Genomic DNA, 23,973 nt, shown 5'->3' with positions numbered 1-23,973 from the left:
TATTCCAAACCTATTACAAACTTTTCTGCCTCAGTGTATACACATATAGTTCCTATTTCTAATCATGTATCTTATTTCCCAACCAAAACCTACATACCTATAAAGACAAGGTTGAAGGATGCTGTGGGGGCATCAGTAAGGAAATGGTAAAGGGTAACAATAGTTTTAGGGTAAACAGAGAAGAAAATGAAATTTTCTGATGGCCCCTTCCTAAACTCCTTCCTGAAGAATCAAGGAAATGGAAATGTTTGACCAAACATCTAGCTGTGTGGTAACAAAGAAGTAAAAGAGCCAGAGGAGTAACAATAATAACATAAGCTATCATTTACAGCAAAACCATTATGTACAAGGGGTTAAACTAGGTGCTTTATGCAGATTTGGTAACAGTTTAGGATACTAAATTTAAGATTTCAGAACGATTCATTGCTAAAATGACAAGGAGCAAAGGTATACTGGGGTTGATGCATTCAAAGAAGTTTGAAATAATATGTTAAATGGGTTGTTGTTTAGATAGTTAGATGTTTAAAATCCCCCATAATGATGATGGGATGCTGGAGTGAAGAACCAAAGTCCTTAAGGATACTGGCAAGTGCCTGGTGGTCAAGAGATGATAGAGGGACGGGGGGAAAAGAGAATTATATATATAGTTCATTGGCTCAGAGAACTCATATAGCCTCAGAGGATATGATGTGTCATTTGATAGTAATAGAATTGGAAGCAGCAAAAGAGGTAAAAAGGGTAAGTATTATTATAGCTCCATTATAAGTTAAAAGACAGCAACTCAAGAATAAAATACCTAGGAATAAACTTACCTAAGGAGGTAAAAGACCTGTACTCAGAAAACTATAAGATACTGATGAAAGAAATCAAAGATGACACAAACAGATGGAGAGATATACCATGTTCCTGGATTGGAAGAATCAACATTGTGAAAATGACTATACTACCCAAAGCAATCTACAGATTCAGTGCAATCCATATCAAATTACCAATGGCATTTTGCACACAATTAGAACAAAAAACTTTACAATTTGTATGGAAGCAACAAAAGACCCCGAATAGCCAAAGCAATCTTGAGAAAGAAAAACCGAGCTGGAAGAATCAGGCTCCCTGACTTCAGACTATACGACAAAGCTACAGTAATCAGGACAGCATGGTCCTGGCACAAAAACAGAAATACAGCTCAACAGAACAGGACAGAAAGTCCAGAGATAAACCCACGCACCTATGGTCACCTAATCTATGACAAAGAAGGCAAGAATATACAATGGAGGAAAGACTGTCTCTTCAATAAGTGGTGCTGGGAAAACTGGACAGCTACATGTCAAAGAATGAAATTAGAATACTACCTACACCATACACAGAAATAAACTCAAAATGGATTAAAGACCATTCTGAATGTAAAGTCAGATACTATAAAACTCTTAGAGGAAAACATAGGCAGAACACTCTTTTATCGCAGCAAGATTTTTTTCTACTCACCTCCTAGAGTAATGAAAATAAAAACAAAAATAGACAAATGGGACCTAATTAAACTTGAAAGCGTTTGTACAGCAAAGGAAACCATAAACACAACTAAAAGACAAGCCTCAGAATGTGAGAAAATATTTGCCAACAAAGCAACCGACAAAGAATTAATCTCCAAAATATACAAATGGCTCATGCAGCTCAATATCAAAAAAAGAAACAACCCAATCAAAAAATGGGTGGAAGACCTAAACAGACATTTCTCCAAAGAAGACATACAGATGGCTAAAAAGCACATGGAAAGATGCTCAACATCACTAATTATTAGAGAAATGCAAATCAAAACTGCAATGAGGTACCACCTCACACTGGTCAGAATGGCCATCATCAAAAAATCTACAAACAATAAATGCTGGAGAGGGTGCGGAGAAAAGGGAACCCTCCTACACTGTTGGTGGGAATGTAAAACTGGTACAGCCACTATGGAGAACAGTATGAAGGTTCCTTAAAAAACTAAAAATATAGCTACCATATGATCCAACAATCCCACTCCTGGGCATATATCCAGAGAAAAACATGATTCGAAAATATACATGCACCCCAGTGCTCACTGCAGCACTATTTACAACAGCCAGGACATGGAAGGAACCTAAATGTCCATCATGGAGGAATGGATAAAGAAGATGTGGTACATATATACAATGGAATATTACTCAGCCATAAAAAAGTATGAAATAATTCCATTTGCAGCAACATGGAGTGGACCTAGAGATTGTCATACTGAGTGAAGTAGGTCAGACAAAGACAAATATCATATGATATTGCTTATATGTGGAATCTAAAAAAAGGGTACAAATGAACTTATCTACAAAATAGAAATAGAGTTACAGATGTAGAAAACAAACTTATTTGTTTACCAGGGGGTTACCAGGGGGTAAGGAGGGGGGTGGGATAAATTGGGAGATTGGGATTGACATATATGCAATACTATATATAAAACAGATGATCAATAAGGACAGTACAGCACAGGGAACTCTACTCAGTACTCTGTAATGGCCTATATGGGAAATGAATTTAATAAAGAGTGGATATATGTATATGTATAACTGATTCAGTTTGCTGTACACCTGAAACTAACACACACTGTAAATCAACTATACTCTAATAAATATTAAAACAAACAAACAAACAAACAAAAAATAGCATCTCAGATTAAACAATATGCCGAATGTGGGAATTCCCTGGCAGTCCAGTTGTTAGGACTTGGCATTTTCACTGCAATGGCCTGGGTTCAATCCCTGGTCAGAGAACTAAGATCCTGCAAGCCACGTGGTACAGCCAAAAACAACAGTAGTATGCTGAATGTTAGCTCACACATGGAAGAAATTAAAATTTCTTTGTATTTCTATTCTATGGCTTGTTCTATATTAAGATGTTTCACACCCCATTTAGATGTTTGCATGCATTTTTATCCTTTTATAGGGAGGAAAGCATCTTGCTCATTATCATGGTTTCTATGAGGAATAATTTTCATTATTCTCCTAAATATCTAGGTCTCCACCTTAACCCTCTTATTCATCTCCTGGAGTGAGTTATCTGATAAAAGACTGGGAGAGAAACTGGACATGAATAATCCAGTCCATTTCTTCCTTCCTTCCTTGAGAGCTGGGCTGTTAAATGGAAGTATACAATTTGTTTTTCTCTGCTATGCCTTAAGTTTTATATGAGCTGGAGCCCACAATGATCTAAGGGACTGAGTATAGCCCCATTATTGTTGCACACCCAACCACACTTTCAAATATCAGCTCATAATGACATTTTACTTTCCATTAGTCACACCTTTCTTTATTTTAACTAGTTCAGAACTTGGGTAAGGAAGAGCCCCACATACAAAACTTCCCATCATTTTCTTAACGGCTCATTTTAAGACAGCCAAGGGTGGCCATATATTTCACCAAATCTGCAATATGATAAACAGAGATTATGAAATGGATCTCAGGATAAATAAAGACAATTAATTCAGGGAGAAGAAAACGTAAAACTGATATCCTCTAAAATGTAAGAGAGGATATTATCCCCGTGAGAGGAAAACAAGATATTTAAAAGAATAAACTTTTAGAAATTAAAAATATAATATCAGATATAAGTTTGTCAATCAAATCTTGGCAAATAAAAGTATCAAACTTTCCCAGAAAGCAGAACAAAAAGACACACTGACAGACAATAGATAAAAGATAAGAAAATCAGAGGGTCAATCTAAAAGGTTCAATTAGCAAGAGAGACACTGAAAATGAAGAGGAAATTATCAAATAAATGCGATTTCTCAAATCTGAAGAATGAGCTTTCAAAACTGAAGGTGCCACACAGTATCACAAAGAGTGAAAACCACCTACGCCTAAGGTACACCATTAAGAAATCACAGAACCCCAGGGAAAAAAAGATAAAAATCTTTAAATCTTTAAAAAAGAAAAAGCAAATCAAAATCAAAGATTAGAAATCAAAGACACGTAAGCAATCTCAACTACAATACTAGAATACAATTCCTTAAAATTCTTAATGAAAATAATCTCCAACCTAGAATTCTAGACTCCAAGCATGACAGCAGAATAAAGATATTTCAGATATGCAAGATCTCTAAAACTTTCATTCACTCTTTTCTCAGCATGTAAATGTGGGATATGATCCACCAAAATGAGGAAGTAAAACAAGAAAGCTGAAAGAGAAATTCAAGACTCAGGTGATCCAATAGGATTATGGTGAAAGATAAAAGCTATATGGCAGTCATTTAAATTGGAGCAGAAAGATGTAAGGCTCCAGAAAGGATGTTGCTGGGGAGTAGAGTGGGTCCCAGGATGACTGACAGCTTGCTGATACAACTGCCTATATAGAGTTATTCTAGAGTCCTTCTGGAGATTCTGGTGATAAAGGATAGGTATATAGAAAACTAAGCAAAGCAAAACAAAATAAACAATTAAAAAAAGGGCAATTATTTGCCCAAAGTGAGTCTTGGTACTAAAAAGAGAATGTAATCATGGTATGGAACATGGTTCATCTGTAAACAATATTTACATAGTCATAATAATATAAACACTGAGTTACTGATTTAACCTAATTATTTGGAAGAATGAGGATAGGAGTGTGGATGGTTTAAGAGTAGTATGTATAGGCAATTTCTGAAAATGTGAAACCAATAAATAATAAGAATCCCTTGAGTTCTTGGATACCTTAGCCTCTCACTCCTACCAATATCTACAATCTTTCCACAATCTCAGCTGTTTGAATCCTTCTCTCTGACCATCACCTCCTAACATTCTACTAGCTCACTCTTTCTAGTCCCTCAACATCCACTGGTCCTTCAATGCCACTGTTACTTCTAATCTATTAACCCTATTACATTTTTACTGGCTCTCACTTCCTGGATGTTCTCTTCTTCCTTTTCCATTGATCAGTGAACGTTCTCTAGTACTCTGCTCTTAACAGAACTGGCTCCTGCTAAAATTTTTCTAAGTTTCAGTTCATCCTGTTTCTAATATTCATAAAGATTGTTCTCTATTACATTAGCAAAGTAAATCAAAAGGAAATGTGAATGGGAAAAGGTTAGATATAAAGGGTCCTGCTTTTTATTTCAATCTCTCATGGGAGGATTAAACTTTTACAGCAGGAGGGCTTCGGGAATTCAGAAAAAATGTGAAATTACATAGCTACTGTGTTTATAATAAACATTAAGAAAGAACAAATTTTATAAGAAAATATAAAAAGGGTAACCTGATAACAGAAAGAACACAGAACTGACAGGACACTTCAGAATCCTAGATTATAGCTCAGGCTAGTTATTTAACCCCTAGGCCATAATAATATCCTTATTAATCTGTGAAATGAGGGGGCTGGATTACACCAGCAATTTTCAAAACTTTTTTTTTTTAAAGCGGCAAATTCCAAATGACATCTTACCCAGAATCTCAAAACAAAAAGAAAAAAAAAAGGTCTGTGTTGCCATCTGAAATAATTCTGCAGAGCCCTGAGCTCCCAGGAACATAACTGAACTTTTCTAGATCATTCTAGATCTAGATAATTTCTATAGTATCTCAAAACTCAAAAAAGACCTATCTGGGTGTTCCCTGGTGGCCCAGTGGTTAGGATTCTGGGCTTTCACTGCCATGGCCTGGGTTCAGCCCCTCGTTGGGGAACTGAGACCCCACAAGCCACGTGGCGTGACCAAAAATAAAAAATAAATAAATAAAAAGTCCTATGAATTTTTGTATTTTGGAAAGGATAGAAACAGTATAGACAACTTAGTTCCAGAATGTCATAGGAAAGAAACTTGACATTTGAGGCAAAATACTGAGCATGAACATGTCAGTTTAAAATAATATTTTCTATAAATGTTTCTATAAACATTTTCTATAAATAAATATTCTATAAATATAAGGAATAAAGTAAAAGACTAAAAAAAGCACATGAAAAGTAAAATGTACTGTGTAAACAGAAGGATTTATCACAATAAGGAATGTGGACTCCAAAGAGGAGCTTATAATCCAATTAGGGATACATAACATGCATATCAGGAACCCAGAAGGTCTAACTGGCCTCTGGGAGAACAGCTTTACTTAGCTATGCAGTGTCTTCAACGTTTTTAAGGGAGGGTTACTCCAAAGTGGGAAGAAAGTCTGATGCCATGAAGAAGAAAAACAATTTTAGGTGAGAATTAAAAGTGCAAGTAAAAACAACCAATCAACAGTTATCAGTCTTTCTAGTTTTCTAAGCTTGTAGCTTGGGTAATATTAAATTATTTTCTCTTTACCAGGCTTTCATCGTCTTCTGCTGTTTCCTCCTTTTTGCCATTAACTTTCTATCTCATACAAATCACCACAGAGGAAAGAGCGGTTTGAAGGACACTCGAGGTCTAGTACCAGCTCTGAAATTTATCAATATGTAATCACTATGGTTCTCAGTTTCCTTAATTATAAAATGATGGCAAGACACTTAACTACTTTTAAGTTCTATTTTAAATACAAAACTCTAACACAATAACCTGGCTACAAGAGAAATCTTCTAACCAGCCATTTTCCCTTTAACAATAAATGTCTTAAATTTCATTTTGATCATAACACTCATTAAAATCCTATAATTACTTTAAATAGGCTCTGAAATGAAAGAAAATGACATTCAACCAGTTAATTTCCCATTACTTAACATGCTCTTCCATTATACTCAAATTCATAGCCACATGTCACAGCCTAGGGCTAAAGAAAGAACTAAAGTCACTGAGTAGCTAAATGTGCCAGGCAACACAAAGCATTTCTTCTTAACAGTCCTGTAAGGATTATATTTTATCCCCATTTTAGAGATGGTGAAATAAATGCCCAGTAGTAAGGTTATGTATCTTGTCTACCATCAAATATCTAATAAGTAAGTGAATCCAGTTTGTCTGGCTTCAAGACCAATGTTATAGCAAACCTATTAATTTAAGAATGAATGGAAACTGAAACATTTTAGAGTCATAAATATTACACGTATTCACAGTTTAGAAGGAAGATGCAAATATAACAAGACATGTATATAATGATATCCATATACACTAACAACCTCAACTGCATTTCCCTCTCTGGTGGGCTTGACTGAATTATATTGGTCTAACTATTTAATTAAACAGCTAATTTACAGCATGTAACAATACTAGTTCTAGCAAATATCAGAGCTGAAAAAAAATCAGAGTTGAAAAACAGAAAATATCAGACTTGAAAAAAATCTTGGAAGTGTAATCTTTTTCTGATACAACAATTCCCTTAAATCTCTCTTATATGAGTTGCTCATTCAACTTTATTGAGAGAGCCTTAAGAAACTAAAAATAGAGCTACCATATGATCCTGCAATCCCACTCCTGGGCATTACCCGGAGAAAAACATGGTCCGAAAGGATACATGCACCCCAACGTTCACTACAGCGCTGTTTACAATAGATAAGACATGGAAACAGCCTAAATGTCCATCAACAGAGGAATGGATAAAGAAGATGTGGTACATATACACAATGGAATATTACTCAGCCATTAAAAAGAATGAAATAATGCCATTTGCAGCAACATGGATGGACCTAGAGACTGTCATACTGAGTGAAGTAAGTCAGACAGAGAAAGAGAAATATTGTATGACATTGCTTATATGTGGAATCTATAAAAAAAAAGATACAAATGAACTTATGTAAAACAGAAACAGACTCACAGACTTAGAGAACTAATTTGTGGTTACCGGGGGGCAGGGTGGGAGGGAGGAATAGTTAGGGAGTTTGGGATTGACATGTACACACTGCTATATTTAAAATGGATAACCATCAAGGACCTACTGTATAGCACAGGGAGATCTGCTCAATATTCTGTAACAACCTAATTGGGAAAAGAATTTGAAAAAGAATACATACATGTATAACTGAATCACTTTGTTGTACACTTGAAACTAACACAACTTTGTTAATCAACTATACCCCAATATAAAATAAAAAGTTAAAAAAAAACTTTACTGAGAGAGAACTTACTACAGCAGCTCAGTTCATTTTTTAATAGTACTATTCTTTGTACTGAAATGAAATCTGCCATCATTGACTTCTGCTTTGTCTTCCACACCCACAAAGTATACAGTCAATCCAAGGATGGAAGGAACCTGTACTACGGCTTACCACTTGCCCCTTTTCCAAGCATCTGGCAAACACTGCTACTTGATCAGCATAAACAAGGACCCATCCAGTAAACCTTGACAGTGAGCTCCAGAAAGTTACCACCAAGCCATCAGAGTCAACACACACAAAAGGAAATCTCATTGCTATCACTAGTTTAATTCTTGTTTTACGTGTTCCTCCTTTTAACTTTAAAGAGTTACCAAATCTTTGTTAAATCTCTTCTTTAATAGATTTTAAATCCCATTTTCCTTCAAAAGTTCCATATGTAACAGGATTTTCATCACCTCACCATTCCAGCAACTCTTCACTCGATAAGCTTTTATAAGGTTAAGATCTGATCTAGGGTATGATCTGATCCAACCCAGAGTTTTCTATTTCTCTTTGGCAAACCTTCCTTCTCCTCCTATACTTGGAACACTACTTAAGATTTGATTGTTAGACCTTTTTATTCTTTCTTTATAAACTCTTTCCCATTATGGGCTGCTAACTCTTTTATTAGCTTCTATATTTATATTATTTCTATTTGATCATCTAAATCAGAAGATGAAAAATCCCCTATTAAAAGTCCTTCACTATCTTCTAATTTATTGACTATAAAGACCCTAGTAATCTGACACCCACCTGCCTCTGCTCTTTTACTTCTTTACACTGATCTCTGTTCATGATTTTTATTCTTGCAACACATCAAGTTTTCTCCTACCCCAAGGCGTTGTATGTTTTTTCTCCTTTGCTGGGAACACTCTACCTGGATCTTTGTAAGTCTGGCAACTTTCCCCCCATTGGTTTCAAGTCAGACGTAGCCTCCTCAAAGAGACTTTCCCTAATTATGTCCTCTACCTAAAATAGCCCCCACCCCCTTATTTACAATACTTTATTTACTTCCTTCATTGCACTTGAAGATTTAACAAAAAAAAACTCGTTAACTATTTGTCTTCCCTCATTAGAATATAAGGTCCATAAATATAGGGACTTTGACTATTTTGGTCAATCATAACCAGCATCTAGAATGGTGCCTGACACAGAACAGAAAATCACTGACTATTAAGCCTAAGAGTTCCATTACAGCAATTCCTATATATATATCTCTTTCTTTCTATTCCTACTGCCACATTTTACTTCAAGTTCTCTTCACCTTACAGTTGTAGCACTGGAGTAACCTCCTGCCAATTTATATGCCTTTAGTCTCTATTCTTTCAAATTCATTCTTCATACATACCCCAAGATCAATTTTTCCATTATGTCTCTCTCATCCCCACTACCAACAAGTATAAACACCTTAGCCTAGTATTCAATGTCCTCAATATCTTTTTAACTGAAATCATACACAGTTTCAGACGTAATGGTAAAAAGTCTGCAAATAATCAGACATATACTGAGAAGCCACTGAGGTATAAGTTCCTTAAGGAAATCTGGAGAGATCTTGTTTATATTGTTTGTTGCTAATCTATCACCTGGAAGTGCCTGGAATACAGTATGCATCAAGGAATAAATGAACAAATAATTTCATAATAATTTTTAATGAATTAAATGAATGATCCTAAACTAGAGAATGAATGCCTAGATGAAAGTATTATTCTTTGAAGATCAGTCTGGTTCTCAGACACATGGAGATTAGTTAGTAAATTACTTTAGTAAAAATAGCCAACATTAATTGAGTTCCTACCACTAGCCTAAGATTTTTACATGGATTTAATCCTCACACATTTCAGTGAGGTAGATAGTATTAAAGATAAGGAAACTGGTATACATAAAAAGTTAAGCATTTTGTTCAAGTACATTTAATATTTATGTGTCAGACACAGTATGTGAACCAAGAAAAGCAATGATGAGGGCCTGATTAAGATACTGGCTGTGAGACAGAAAAAAATAAACTGGAAAAAGTATTTTAAAAGTAGAGGCCAGAGCAGTAATTGCCACCTCACATCATCAATAAGCACTGTAAATCTGCTCTCACTAATATATGTAATTTTAATTTTATTTTTTTATATTTGAATTTTATTTTATTTTAGTTTTTTACACAGCAGGTTCTTATTAGTCATCCATTTTATACATATTAGTGTATACATGTCAATCCCGATCTCCCAATTCATTCCACCCCCACCGCCACCCCCATATATGTAATTTTTAAAATGACATATGTACCATCAATCTGAATACTAAATGATAAAAAGCTTAATATCTTTCTTATTTTTTAGATAAAATTATGATTAAGTTTTAATATTTTCTTCCCACACCCCAACGGATAGATTAGAATCTAAATAATAAAGTTATCATCGTGGATTTAAATCTACTGTGGACCAAGTTAACTTCTGCTGGGTTCTACAGCTACAGATTGCATTCTAGCCACTCACATTATTCATGAAAGCCACTGAGATACATGGAGGAATGGTTGTCTGAGCACAATAGCTCACTTCAAATCCAGCTTTGATAATATAACCAACAAGTGGTGAGTCAGAAGAATCACCTTAGTTGTCAGAGAGCACACTATTAAAATAAAAAAAATTTCAATATTAGATGTCACCTGATTGCTGATCTTTCAGGGTAGTACAAAGTATACATTTTCAAATCACTGCACAAATGAAAACTCCTGCAGCAATCTGATAAGGTAGATTTATGTATACCTCATCAGATGAGAAATGTCAAAAATACCTAGGTCCTTCTTATATGCTGTTAAGAATAAAACTTACCAAAGTCTTCTAAAACAAAATTTACATTAAAAATGAATTATAAATATAATGAAAATTCAAGTAAAAAGTTTCTCATCTTACCCTGTCTAGTTCCAGTGTAAACTTCTGGTCCCACGACTGATTGGAAATGGGTTTCCAGCTAGTTTGGCCAACCACAGTATTATCTAGCTTCAAAACTGCACAGACATCATCTGTAATTACAATTTAAAACTTGCTTAAATATTTTAAAACCTTTAAAATAGAAATGCCACTGTTTAATATCAACAAAAGTCTTATGATCCTTTGAAAATAAGTTTTTCTTACTCACTACTGAAGCTTTTGAATCTTAAATGGCTAGTTTTATATATACACTCCCACTAGACCCTCCCAAGTTATCCTTTGTGTTTCACAAAAACACAAATAGTAATCGCTATTTCGTTTATATTAAAATGTAACTGAAAGGACTAACAGGTGACCAGTAATTGTTTGTCAGGTGTGTGTGTATATTTATATGTCAATATCAGTCATCCAGTTTTTCTCTCTCTACATTTGCTATTTATTAATGTTGTTACCTTAAACAATTTTTATTTTCACATTTTTCCTAAAGTCTCTCTCTAGATACAGGAAAGCACAGACATACTGTACTAGGCTGAATTGTCACATGCCTTTTCCACCAGTTGTATAATTACATCATAGTTTATGATTACTTTACAGTGTCTCCAAAGTACTTCATAAACCTCTCCCATTTTACTTTACCACCTTTACCCACTGCCCCATTTCAGTTTACTTCTGGGACCCAGTCCTAGTTAAACATGTTTAGTTCAGTGGTTAGCTATCAAAATTTCAACGTTAGTTTAGAGGTGTCATTATACCATTAAAAGAATCAAGATGTGACACAAAGAGTTTGACATAAAGATGTTCAATATTTCATTATTCCAAAAGAATTAATATTATATGTCATTCAGTTTTCTAACATATTTTCAGCAGGGTAAATTTTGTAGTCTTTTAAATTTTCCTGTCATTATAGCTTTTGATATTTTAAATTTAAATTATGGAAATCATAATTTTAAAGTTTGTTGTCCAACTCTAACTCGTCTCACTCTTCTCTGTCCCCACTGCTCAGCCCTTTGTATAGGTCCTTTAATTTGTTACATGATTGATAAAAAAATCTGATTACTGAACTGGATAAGTCATCGGTTTTTAGGAGATTTCGACTACTTCCACTTTTACTTTTACTCGTTCTGCTCATGAAAGATGATCTGGTTTCACTTGGACTCCAACCAGGTAGTGCAACCGATGCTGCTTTTGACCGTCCGGGGACATTCTCTAGGATATCTTGACAGCCCATTAGACGAACTTCCAAAGTACCTGTAGCATGAACAAATATCAAATAAGAAAACATCAATACTCAACATATAAAATGATGTCGTTGTTACCTATTCAGAAATAGGGGGGAAAAATATCTGCTAAAATAACAAAATCTCTTCTTCCAGAGCATCTTCGAGGTAACTATCATCTTTACTGCTTTATTTAGAGAAACCTATTAAAAATTCTTAATTAAAACAACTATAAAAAATGTATAGAAAGAACAGCACCAGCTGTCGGGCATAGAACAAAACTAGTTACTTAAACTTCCTGTGTATCTGAATACTCATTTCTATAATTCCATGGAAAAATTACAGAATTATGTGGATAAAACATGTGGGAGGGAAACATAAAACTAAATAATATGCCTACTAAAATAAACATAAAGAAATTAGAAACAAGGAAATCTGACAATGTAAATAACAGTTGTGTTTAATAGTTATATAGCTAACACAGGAAAGGACTATAGGGGGTTTTTTTTGGCATAAGTAGATGGAGTTCTGTTCTATTTGAGATGTAAAATAACATTATCTTCTCACTTTAATAGTTTAGTTAGTCAAATAATTATGGGCTATAATTATCTAAGCATAAAGTAATTATAATTTCCTTAGGCAAATACAAACTAAAAGTGTTCAAATGAAAATGAGGAACTGTGAGCTTAGGCATCTGGAGATATGGCTTTGTCATCATTTGGGCTAGACTTAGTGTATTAAAATTTTAAATGGTGCCTCAGTATTAAAATTTTAGATACTGCCCATAGTATAGCACTTTAGAAAGAGTATTTCCTGGTAGAAGCTGTCCTATTAAACTTAAATAATTAAAACTTAATTTTTTAATTATTTAAAAGTAACCAAAGGACTCTTTCAACAAAGTAAAAAAGTCTGTATTTAATCTCAACTCAACCAAAAAAAAAATAATCGGACAAAAAATATGAAGAAAACAGTGTTAAAGGAAAGGGACATCAGGCAATGAAGAACAGTGATCCCTGAGAGAAGAGTCCTAAGATTGCTTACTACCTTGAGAATATCTAGGACACAGCACAGGGAGGGAGAACTCAGGTGGAGCCAAGTGGACTACCTGAGTTAAGGAGACAGAACTGAGAGTATTGAGGCTGAACTGACTGAGGTGGCGAGATTTCACAGGCAGAGTAAAGGAAAAAATACAGCTGTCCAGAGACAGAATCCCTGAGATGTGCAGAAGGTTCTCCAGACCAAGTCTTCAGTCTTGCCCCAGGAGTAGAGAATAGTTACCCTTAGACTAAATGATGCTCTAGTCCCACATAACAAATCTTAAAAGCATTACCCAAAAGATCAAACTGTTTCCAAGTAACCTAACTATGACCCAGAACAAAGCTCAAAAATATTTGTAATATTTGTAATATTTGTAGGAATACAAAAATACCCAGCACCTAACAAGCTAAAATTCCAAATGTCTGGCATTTAATCAGAGATTATCAGGTATATTTGTTTTCTATTGCTGCATTACCAACTATCACAAATGTAGTGGCTTAAAACAACACCCATTTATTATCTAACAGTTTTGTAGGCCAGAGTTTGAGTGGGCTGGTCTGCATTCTCTGTCAAAGATCTCATAAGGCTGAAATCATTGTGTCTGCCAGGCTAGGCTCTTACCTGGAAGTTCTAAAGAAGAACCTGCTTCTAAGCTCATTCAGGGTATTGGCAGAATCTAGTTTCCTGCAGCTGTAAGAATAGGGATCCTATTTCCTTGCTGGCTGACAGCCAGGGGCTGTTTTCAAGTTCTAGAGTGGACCTGCATCCCTCGTCATGTGACCGCCCCCCCATCTCTATGCCAGCAATGGCACATAAAATCCTTTTTATGATTCATATCTGACTTCCCCTTCTGCCACTGGCCAGAGAAAATTTTCTACTTTTAAGGGGCTCATGTGATTTTATTAAGCCCACCCATATAACTGTCCTTTACGATAACTCAAAGTCAACTGATTAGTAACCTAAATTACATATGCAAAAATCTCCTTTGCCATGTAATGTAATATTATCACAGAAGTGATACCCCATCATATTCATGGGGGAGGGATTCTGGGGGTCATTCTTAATATTCTGTCTATCACACCAGGGAAGCAAAGAAACAGAAAAGTGGGACCCATTAAAAAAATAAAATGAAAACCAATACAAAACTGATATAAATGTTAGGATTAGCACACATTCACACAGTTATTATAAATATATTCCATCTGTTCAAAAAGTTGAACAGGGACACTGAAGAAGTCAGAAAAACACAAAACAAATTTCTAGAGATGAAAATAACATTGAGATTCTTCTTAAAAACCCCAAAACTGGATGGGATTGGTGGCACATTACACATTGCAAAAGTAGAGGCTACTGAACTTGAAGCCAGCGCAACAGAAATGATCAAAAATAGAAGACAGAAAGCAAAGATTTGGAGGGCAAAACCCAGCACATATGTGAGCTGTGAGTTTAACTTCTAGTGGCCTAATACATGTGTACTTGAAGTCCCTGATGAAAAGCAAAGAGGATAGGGAACAGAAAATATATTTGAAAAAATAATGACTGAAAAATTGCCTAATGTAGTGAAAACTATAAACCTAAGAAGTATCCAAGAAGTTCAATGAACACCGAGCAAAAGAAAAATAAGTAAATTACACCAAAGCATAACATAATCAAATTTCTCAAAACAAACAATAAGAGAAAGTATTAAAAGCAGCCAGAAAAAATGACATGTACATATAAGATTAGGACAGCAGCAGATTTCTCATTAGAAACAATGAAAGCAAGACAGAGAAGCAATATCTTTAAAGTACTGAGGAAACAAACCATGAACTTAAAATTCTAAGTCTACTGAAAATTTCTTTCAAAAATGAAGCTTTTTCAAATATAAAAATGGATAAAGAACCCATTATCAGCAAATTACCATGTGATCCATCCACACAATTCCTAAGTATTTATCCCAGTGAAGTGAAATCTATGTTTACACAAAAACTATACAGGGATCTTATTAGCAGCTATATTTGAAAAAAGTACAAAATGGAAACAACCCAAGTATCAATCACAGGTGAATGGATAAACTAGTTATGGTATATTCACACAACTGAATACTACCAATAATAAACAGAAAAGAACTACTGATACATGCAACATAGACAAATATCAAAGGAATTATTCAGAGTGAAATGGCCAGATTCCCACCCCCAACAAAAAAAAGAGTATGCACTGTATGATTCAATTTATATACAATTCTACAAAGTGAAAACTAATATCTAGTGACAGAAACAAGCCAGTGATTGCCTGGGGACAGGTGTGGGGAAGGAAAGCATGAGAAGAGCAAGAAAGAGAGATTACATAGAGGCACACGAGGATACTTTTGGGGATGATGGATATAATTATCTTGATTGTGGTAATAGTTTCAAGACTTTAAATAGATGACAAAACTTGTCAAATTATACACTTTAAATATGTGCAATAAAACATGTTCTAAAAACTGGATATTGATAATGGTGGCTCAAGTATATGTATTTCCTAAAAATTTAAAACTATACTTAAAATCGGTGAAAATTTATATACTATAGTGTATAAATTATGTCCCAATAAAGATTCTAAACATGAGGGGAAACTTCAATCTTACGTTTGGTTAGGCTATGGAAATCTTATCTTACTGTAAAGTATTAAGGCAGATTAAGTATAACGGAAATCATTTCAATTCTGGTTCAAAAGAAGCAACTTGTGTCTGTGTGTTTTATTTGTTTTTTTGTTGTTGTTAAGGTAGCAAACTTAGTTCATTTCCACTATAAATGCTCAGATGTAAAAGTCATCCTGGGAAAACTGTAAACATCTGGTTACTACTTCAAACCCCGGTAGCATATAGCTTATTAAAGATTTTAGTAATTTCAATGTATTAGGAGATGACAATGTTCAACACCTGCTTTCATTTGGAATAAAACCTGGAGGGATTTAAGATCTTTATTATCTAGAAGTTTCTTTCTTTTATGAGGTGACACAATTGCTATTGCATATAACCATGTAAGAAGTGGCTTAAAATTACATTTTTTACTTTTATGACCCATAATATGAAATTTTAAAAACAAGCAAATCCAAAAAATAAATGTTTGTATTCATAAGCAATAGCTAAAATTCCATTAGGACTAAATACTTTTTTATTTCTTTTAACTTTCTGGAAAAACTGTTTTATATCAATTTTACTAATTCAGTATTTCATCTTGGTACAATTAACTTTTCTTTAATTCTGAGGAATCTTCTTTTATAAAAACTAGTAAATGTCTCAAAATTTGGACTAAAAATTAAATTATACTTTATATCAAAGTAATTTGCAAATTTTAGTATTATAATCATACAACCACGAAAGAAACCAGAGTATAAATGAGATAAACCACAAATAATAGCATACAGTAAAAACTCAGGCCAGTAAATACTCCTACTACTTATCTATGCTAACACTTTATCATGTCTAATCCTTTATTAATACCACTACTATTTCTCTTCCTAGTTAACTCCATATTTAGTTTAAGGTCTGGTAGATAAAGGAATTTTAAAAAAAAAAATTTTTAATTTTTAAAGGAATTTAAAAAAAAATATCTTAAGAATTATAAGATACTTACTTTTAGACTGGTGATTTACATCACTATGAGTAAAGTTCATTAAGGGAATGAAGAACAAGGAAAGAGAGAACTAAAAAGAGGTTAAAGAGTTGGGAAGAGCAGCCAACCAGAATAGAAAAGGAAAATAATTTCCAGCCATATCAGCTGATTTTCAAAAATGCGGCTTTATTACTTTTCTAAAGTAACAACGATATTTTAACCAACAGATCATTCTGAAATTCTTGAATATTAAAAACATGTTCAGCCCTGAGCCATAAGATGGTGAAACTTGGATGTACAGTCCCTGCCTTATTATCAAATGACATTTACCAAATATCTACTGAGTGTATAAAGTATCTTGTGATAGGGGTTAAGATTACATGTAGGTAGACGACAAGGTCTTCATAGGTCTATATCCCAGTTTTGATTTTAAAAAAAAATAGTAAGAAATGGATAATAAGTCAAAGACATTAAATAGGCACTCTGCACTAACCAGATTAATTGTAATAGAAGATTCATGGTAGGAGTTATAGAAGATGTGGCTGGAAACATAAATGCTTTATTTTATTTACTTATTTTTTTAATTGGAGTACAGCTGATTTAAAATGTTGTGTTAATTTCAGGTGTACAACAAAATGAATCAGCTATACATATACATATATCCACTCTTTTTGGATTCTTTTCCCATATAGGCCATTATAGAGTACTGAGTAGAGTTCCCTGTGCTATACAGTAAGTCCTTATTAGTTATCTATTCTATATATAGTAGTGTGTATATGTCAGTCCCAATCTGCCAATTTATCCCTACTCCCCCTTTCCCCCAGTAACCATAAGTTTGTTTTCTACGTCTGTAACTCTATTTGTTTGGTAGATAAGTTCATTTGTACCCTTTGTTTAGATTCCTCATATAAGCAATATCATGATATTTGTCTTTCTCTGTCTGATTTACTTCACTTAATATGACAATCTCTAGGTCCATCCATGTCACTGCAAATGGCATTACTTCGTTCTTTTTTTATGGCTGAGTAATATTCCACTGTACATATGGACCACATCTTCTTTATCCATTCCTCTGTTGATGGACATTTAGGTTCCTTCCATGTCCTGGCTATTGTAAATAGTGCTGCAGTGAATATTGTGGTGCATGTATCTTTTGAATTATGGTTTTCTCCAGATATATGCCCAGCAGTGGGATTGCTGGATCATATGGTAGCTCTATTTTCAGTTTTTTAAGGAACCTCCATACTGTTTTCCATAGTGGCTGTACCAGTTTACATTCCCACCAACAATGTAGGAGGGTTCCTTTTTCTCCACACCCTCTCCAGCATTAACTGCTTATGGATTTTTTGGATGATGGCCATTCCGACGAGTGTGAGGTGATACCTCATAAGATAAATGCTTTAAATAATAAATATTTAAAATACAATGGAGAATTTAGAACAGAGGTTCCCAAGCTTTCTCGTTTCATGATACCCTAATGTCTCAATTTTTTCATTGTGCTTCTAGTCTGAACAATGTACCTAACAGTTCTGTTTCATAAGATATTGTAACAAATTAATAACTATTTGAAAAATAATACACGTAATTTGAAAGAAAAAAGTAATCTTATTTCATTCTTAAATAACCATGATCACTTCCTAATGAGATGTGTGTATCTATTGGGCACTGTGTAACTTATCAAACTTTGGGATTAGATTTGAAAGTGTCACCCTTATCTTCTATTCCACATTGATTTCCCATAGTATTTATCATTATAGCAGTGAAGGAAAAACCAGGAACACCCAGCTTCATCAATATGTGACATAATCAGAAGGCATGTCATTCGACCTAATGCTGAAACTCCAACTACCTTGAAGCCAGTAGATTAATGATGATGGTAGGAAGTGAAGTAATACTGTGTTTCCCTCAAAAACTTAAAATATCCTGTTGTACCCTCGTGAATTCATTTTGGCATCCCAGGGTACCTCAGATTTAGGAACTCAATTTGGTAACTGCAGATTTAAACTGATCTTAATAGTGGCAACAGCATTGTTCAACTGTAAATTTCTCCTTCAAGGTTGAATGTAAAAGTCTGCCATAATATAAAGCTGATTAATGGTACCCAAAAGTACTAAAATGTGATAGTATGCTATGCAATTCTGAAGAACACTTTCATATCCTCAAAATATTTAATGACGATTGTTTTTAAGGTAAAGCCCTCTCTGACATTCATATTGATAAGATAATTTAAGGATTCCTGGAGAAGAGGGAGGCCTGTGTATCAAAAATATGCCACATTCACATGGGCCATAAAAACCTTTGTAGGTAATGGTAAGAAAATGCTAGAGTTGCAAACTCCAAAGGCAGTTTCTCCACAGAAACACAGGAAAACAAACAAATAAAACCGGGAAACTACTTATAATCAACTTGAACAAAAATCTGGGAAACAAAGGTTTACTGCAACCAAACAAATGCTTGATCAAACAATGCAATGAATACTTGGTAGGAGAGCTTTCTGGCATTTTACTTTATCTTTGCTTCATCCCTCCTCCCCCCAACCCCTAATGGTTTGGTGATAGTCCTGAAGATAGCAGGCTGCATTCCTGGTACAGGGTCCCAGTGCCAGAGGGAGCAGAGAAGACTTCATACTCAAAGAACTGTGGATGCCTGCTTTGACCTCTCTGAAGGCTCCCTGAAGGACTAACAGAAAGGGTTTATCTTTTTTTCACCTAAGAAATCTCTCAGAGAAATAGCTAAGTGGAGGGCATTTAAAGGCAAATGAAAGGCAAATGAAACAACCACTGAAGCCAGGAGCAAAGGATATCAGTTGTCTATATTGTTTAATAGACATCCTAGAGTCTTGGCGAAAAGCTAGGGAGTAAACTGTTTTAAGGAATAAGAGCTTTGCAATGTTTCCACGTGTTACTGGAAAACTAGAAGGCTAGATGCAAAAGGAGACATACTCAGAAGAGATCTGAAAAGGCCCTAAGCTCTCACATCTGGCAGATCTTCAAGCTCTGTGCAAGCAAAGGCAGAGTTGCAAAATGCCTGGGTGAATGCTGAAGGTATGCCTTGGCACACAAACACAGAATTCAGCTGCAAACATGGCAAATTTTCTTTCTGCTTGCAGGCATTTGGAAGTCCTAGCCACAGCAATCAGAGAAGAAAAAGAAATAAAAGGAATACATATTGGAAAAGAAGTAAAACTGTGACTGTTTGCAGATGACATGATACTATACATAGAAAATCCTAAAGATGCCACCAGAAAACTAGAGCTAATCCATGAATTTGGTAAAGCTGCAGGATACAAAATTAAGGCAAGAAATCTCTTGCATTCCTATACGTTAACAATGAAAGATCAGAAAGAGAAATTATGGGAACAATCCCATTTACCATCACAACAAAAATAATAAAATACCTAGGAATAAACCTACCTAAGGAGGCAAAAGACCTGTACTCGGAAAACTATAAAACACTGATGAAAGAAATTAAAGATGATACAAATAGGTGGAGAGATATACCATGTTTTTGGATTGAAAGAATCAATACTGTGAAAATTATTACACTACCCAGAGCAATCTACAGATTCAATGCAATCCCTATCAAATTACCAAGGGCATTTTCCCCAGAACTAGAACAAACAATTTTACAATTTGTATGGAAACACAAAAGACCCCGAATAGCCAAAGCAATCTTGAGAAAGAAAAACGGAGCTGGAGGAATCAGGCTCCCTGACTTCAGCCTATGCTACAAGTATAGTAATCAAGACAGTATGGTACTGGTACAGAAACAGAAATATAGATCAATGGTACAGGATAGAAAATCCAGAGATAAACCCACACACCCATGGTCACCTAATCTATGACAAAGGAGGCAAGACTATACAATGGAGAAAAGACAGTCTCTTCAATAAGTGGTGTTGGGGAAACTGGATAACTACATGTAAAAGAATGAAATTAGAACACTACCTAACACCATACACAAAAATAAACTCAAAATGGATTAAAGACCTAAATGTAAGGCTGGAGACTATAAAACTCTTAGAGGAAAACACAGGAAAAACACTCTTTGAAGTGTTTTGAAGTGTTTGAAACACTCAAATCACAGCAAGATCTTTTCTGACCCACCTCCTAGAGTAATAAAAATAAACAAATGAGACCTAATTAAACTTAAAAGCTTTTGCACAGCAAAGGAAACCATAAACAAGATGAAAAGACAACCCTCAGAATGGGAGAAAATATTTGCAAATGAAGCAACTGACGAAGGATTAATCTCCAAAATATACAAACAGCTCATGCAGCTCAATATCAAGAAAAACAAGCAACGCAATCAAAAAATGGGCAGAGACCTAAATAGACATTTCTCCAAAGAAAACATACAGATGGCCAAGAGGCACATGAATAGATAGATGCTCAACACCACTAATTATTAGAGAAATGCAAGTCAAAATTACAATAAGGTATCACCTCACATTGGTCAGAATGGCCATCATCAAAAAATCTACAAACAATAAATGCTGGAGAGGGTGCGGAGAAAAGGGAACCCTCTTGCATTATTGGCGGGAATGTAAACTGATACAGCCACTATGGAGAACAGCATGGAGGTCCCTTAAAAAACTAAAAATAGAACTACCATATGACCCAGCAATCCCACTACTGGGCATATACCCTGAGAAAACCAATATTCAGAAAGACACATGTGCCCCAATGTTCATTGCAGCACTATTTACAATAGCCAGGACACAGAAACAACCTAAATGCCCATCAACAGATGAATGGATAAAGATATGGTACATATATACAATGGAATATTACTCAGCCATCAAAAGGAACCAAATTGGGTCATTTGTAGAGATGTGGATGGACCCAGAGTCTGTCATACAGAGTAAAGTCAGTCAGAAAGAGAAAAACAAATATCGTATATTAATGCATATATGTGGAACATAGAAAAATGGTACAGATGAATCTATTTCTGCAAGGCAGAAATAGAGATGCAGACATAGAGAATGGACGTGTGGACACAGAGGGGGAAGGGGAAGGTGGGATGAATTGGGAGATGAGGTTTGACATAAATACACTACCATGTGTAAAATAGATAGCTAGTGGGGACCTGCAGTATAGCACAGGAAGCTCAGTTCGGTGCTCTGTGATGACCTAGATGGGTGGGATGGGGGGGAGGGGGGAAGGGAAGTCCAAGAGTGAGCGGATATATGTATACATATAGCTGATTCACTTTGTTTTACAGCAGAAACTAACACAACATTGTAAAGCAATTATACTCCAATTAAAGAAAAAAAAAAAAGTCTGTCAAAACACTAGTTGACCACTAACTTAATGGAGACTTCAGTGACCACACATGACAAAAAATACAGTCTTTAACAAATAAAGTCACTAAACAACTACACCCTGTTTCAAAGAGCAATAAGAAATTATAGAAAAGGGGAGTATCTTCCAGTTACACATTATAATACTCAACATATCCAGCTTTCAATAAAAAATTATGAGGCAAGCACAGAAATAAGAGAGTATGGCCAATTCACAAGAAAAGCAGAAATTCACAGAAACCATCCTTCAGGAAGACATTGGATTTACTAGACAAAGACTCCATACCCACTGTCTTACATATGGTCAAAGCTTATATGTGGTCAAAGACCTAAAAGAAACCAAAAGGAAAAAGACAGAATAGTATTTCAACAAATAGGGAATATTAATAGAGAATTTATAAATAAGAACCAAATAGAAATCCTGGAGTTGAAAAGTATGCTAACTGGAATTTTAAAAGTTTACTAGAGATGTTCAACAGCAGATTTGAGCATCCAGAAGAATAAGAAAACTTAAAGATAGTTGAACTGAAGTATCCAGTCTTAGGAACAGAAAGAAAAAAAATGAAGAAAATTCAATGTAATTCTATGTTACTTCAATAACTGGGGAATGAGGGACATTACATGAAGGGAAACATTGATAGGAACTACAGCTGACTTCTCATAATATTGGGTTGGCCAAAAAGTGCCTTCGGTTTTTAAATAAAAATAAAAGACACATTTCACACTTTCACCAAGAACTTTATTGAACAACATATTCACCCTTTTGTTCCACTACCTTCTGCCATTTTTCAGGCAACTTCATTATTCCATCTTCCCAAAATGTTTTATCTTTTTGAGCAAAGAACTGTTCCAGGTACCTTTTACAGTCTTCCAGGGAATTGAAATTTTTTTCCATTAAGAGAATTTTGTGAAGACCTAAATAAATGGAAATATGAAGGTGCAACATCTGGTGAATACAGCAGATGAATCAGAACTTCCCAGCCAAGCTGTAACAGTTTCTGCCTGGTCATCAAAGAAACATGCGGTCTTGCATTATCCTGATGGAAGACCATGGTGTTTTCTGTTGACTAATTCTGGACACTTTTCATCAAGTGCTGCTTTCAGTTGGTCTAACTGGAGCAGTACTTGCTGGAATTAATCGTTTAGTTTTCTGGAAGGAGCTCATAATAGAGGACTCCCTTCTAATCCTACCATATATACAACATCACCTTCTTTGGATGAAGACTAGCCTTTGGTGTGGTTGGTAGTGGTTCATTTTGCTTGCCCCATGATGTCTTCTGTTCCACATTATTGTACATATCCACTCTTCATCGCCCATCACAATTTGTTTTAAACATGGAACACTTTCATTACGTTTAAGTAGAGAATTGCAGGCAGAAATATGGTCAAGAAGGGGTTTTTTGTTTAACTTATGTGGAACCCAAACATCAAAGCAATTCACATAACCAAGCTGGTGCAAATGATTGTCAACACTTTATTTGGTTACTTTGAGTATGTTGGGTATCTCCCGTGTGGTATAACGTTGATTCTTCTCAATTAATGTCTCGATTTGATCGCTATCAACTTCAACTGGTCTACCTGACCATGGAGCATCATCCAGTGAGAAATCTCCAGCATGAAATTTTGCAGACCATTTTTGACATGTTTCATCAGTCACAGCACCTTCTCCATACACCGCACTGGCATTTCAGTTGTGTTTTAACCTTTCTTGAAATAATAAAGGATAATATGCCAAAAATGTTGTTTTTTTCTTCCATCTTCAATATTAAAATGGCTACACAAAAATTCACCAATTTTGATAAGTCGTTTTTAAAATGCAGGCTGATATAACAGCTGCACATACAAGCTAACAAAATTGTTTTGAATGAAGTTAACGACAACTAAGTGCTACTAGAGCCATCTTATGGAAA

General features: G+C 34.9%; 1 protein-coding gene across 2 annotated transcripts in view; it reads right to left on the bottom strand.

Moving 5' to 3' along the window:
* Positions 1–23,973, bottom strand: part of PKN2 (protein kinase N2) — a 128,309-nt gene that overhangs the window by 28,115 nt on the left and 76,221 nt on the right. For both annotated transcript variants that reach the window (XM_067726795.1, XM_067726796.1), the window contains 2 exons: positions 11,988–12,173; positions 10,908–11,017 (listed from right to left, as the gene is read on the bottom strand). In XM_067726795.1, the coding sequence (XP_067582896.1) occupies positions 10,908–11,017; positions 11,988–12,173 (296 nt within the window). The remainder of the gene's footprint in view (positions 1–10,907; positions 11,018–11,987; positions 12,174–23,973) is intronic.

This window comes from Pseudorca crassidens, chromosome 2 (genome assembly GCF_039906515.1).
Source record: "Pseudorca crassidens isolate mPseCra1 chromosome 2, mPseCra1.hap1, whole genome shotgun sequence".
In the NCBI taxonomy this organism is placed as follows: Eukaryota; Metazoa; Chordata; class Mammalia; order Artiodactyla; family Delphinidae; genus Pseudorca; species Pseudorca crassidens.
The sequence above is the reverse complement of the archived record's forward strand: the minus strand, read 5'-3'. Positions and strand labels throughout refer to the sequence as shown.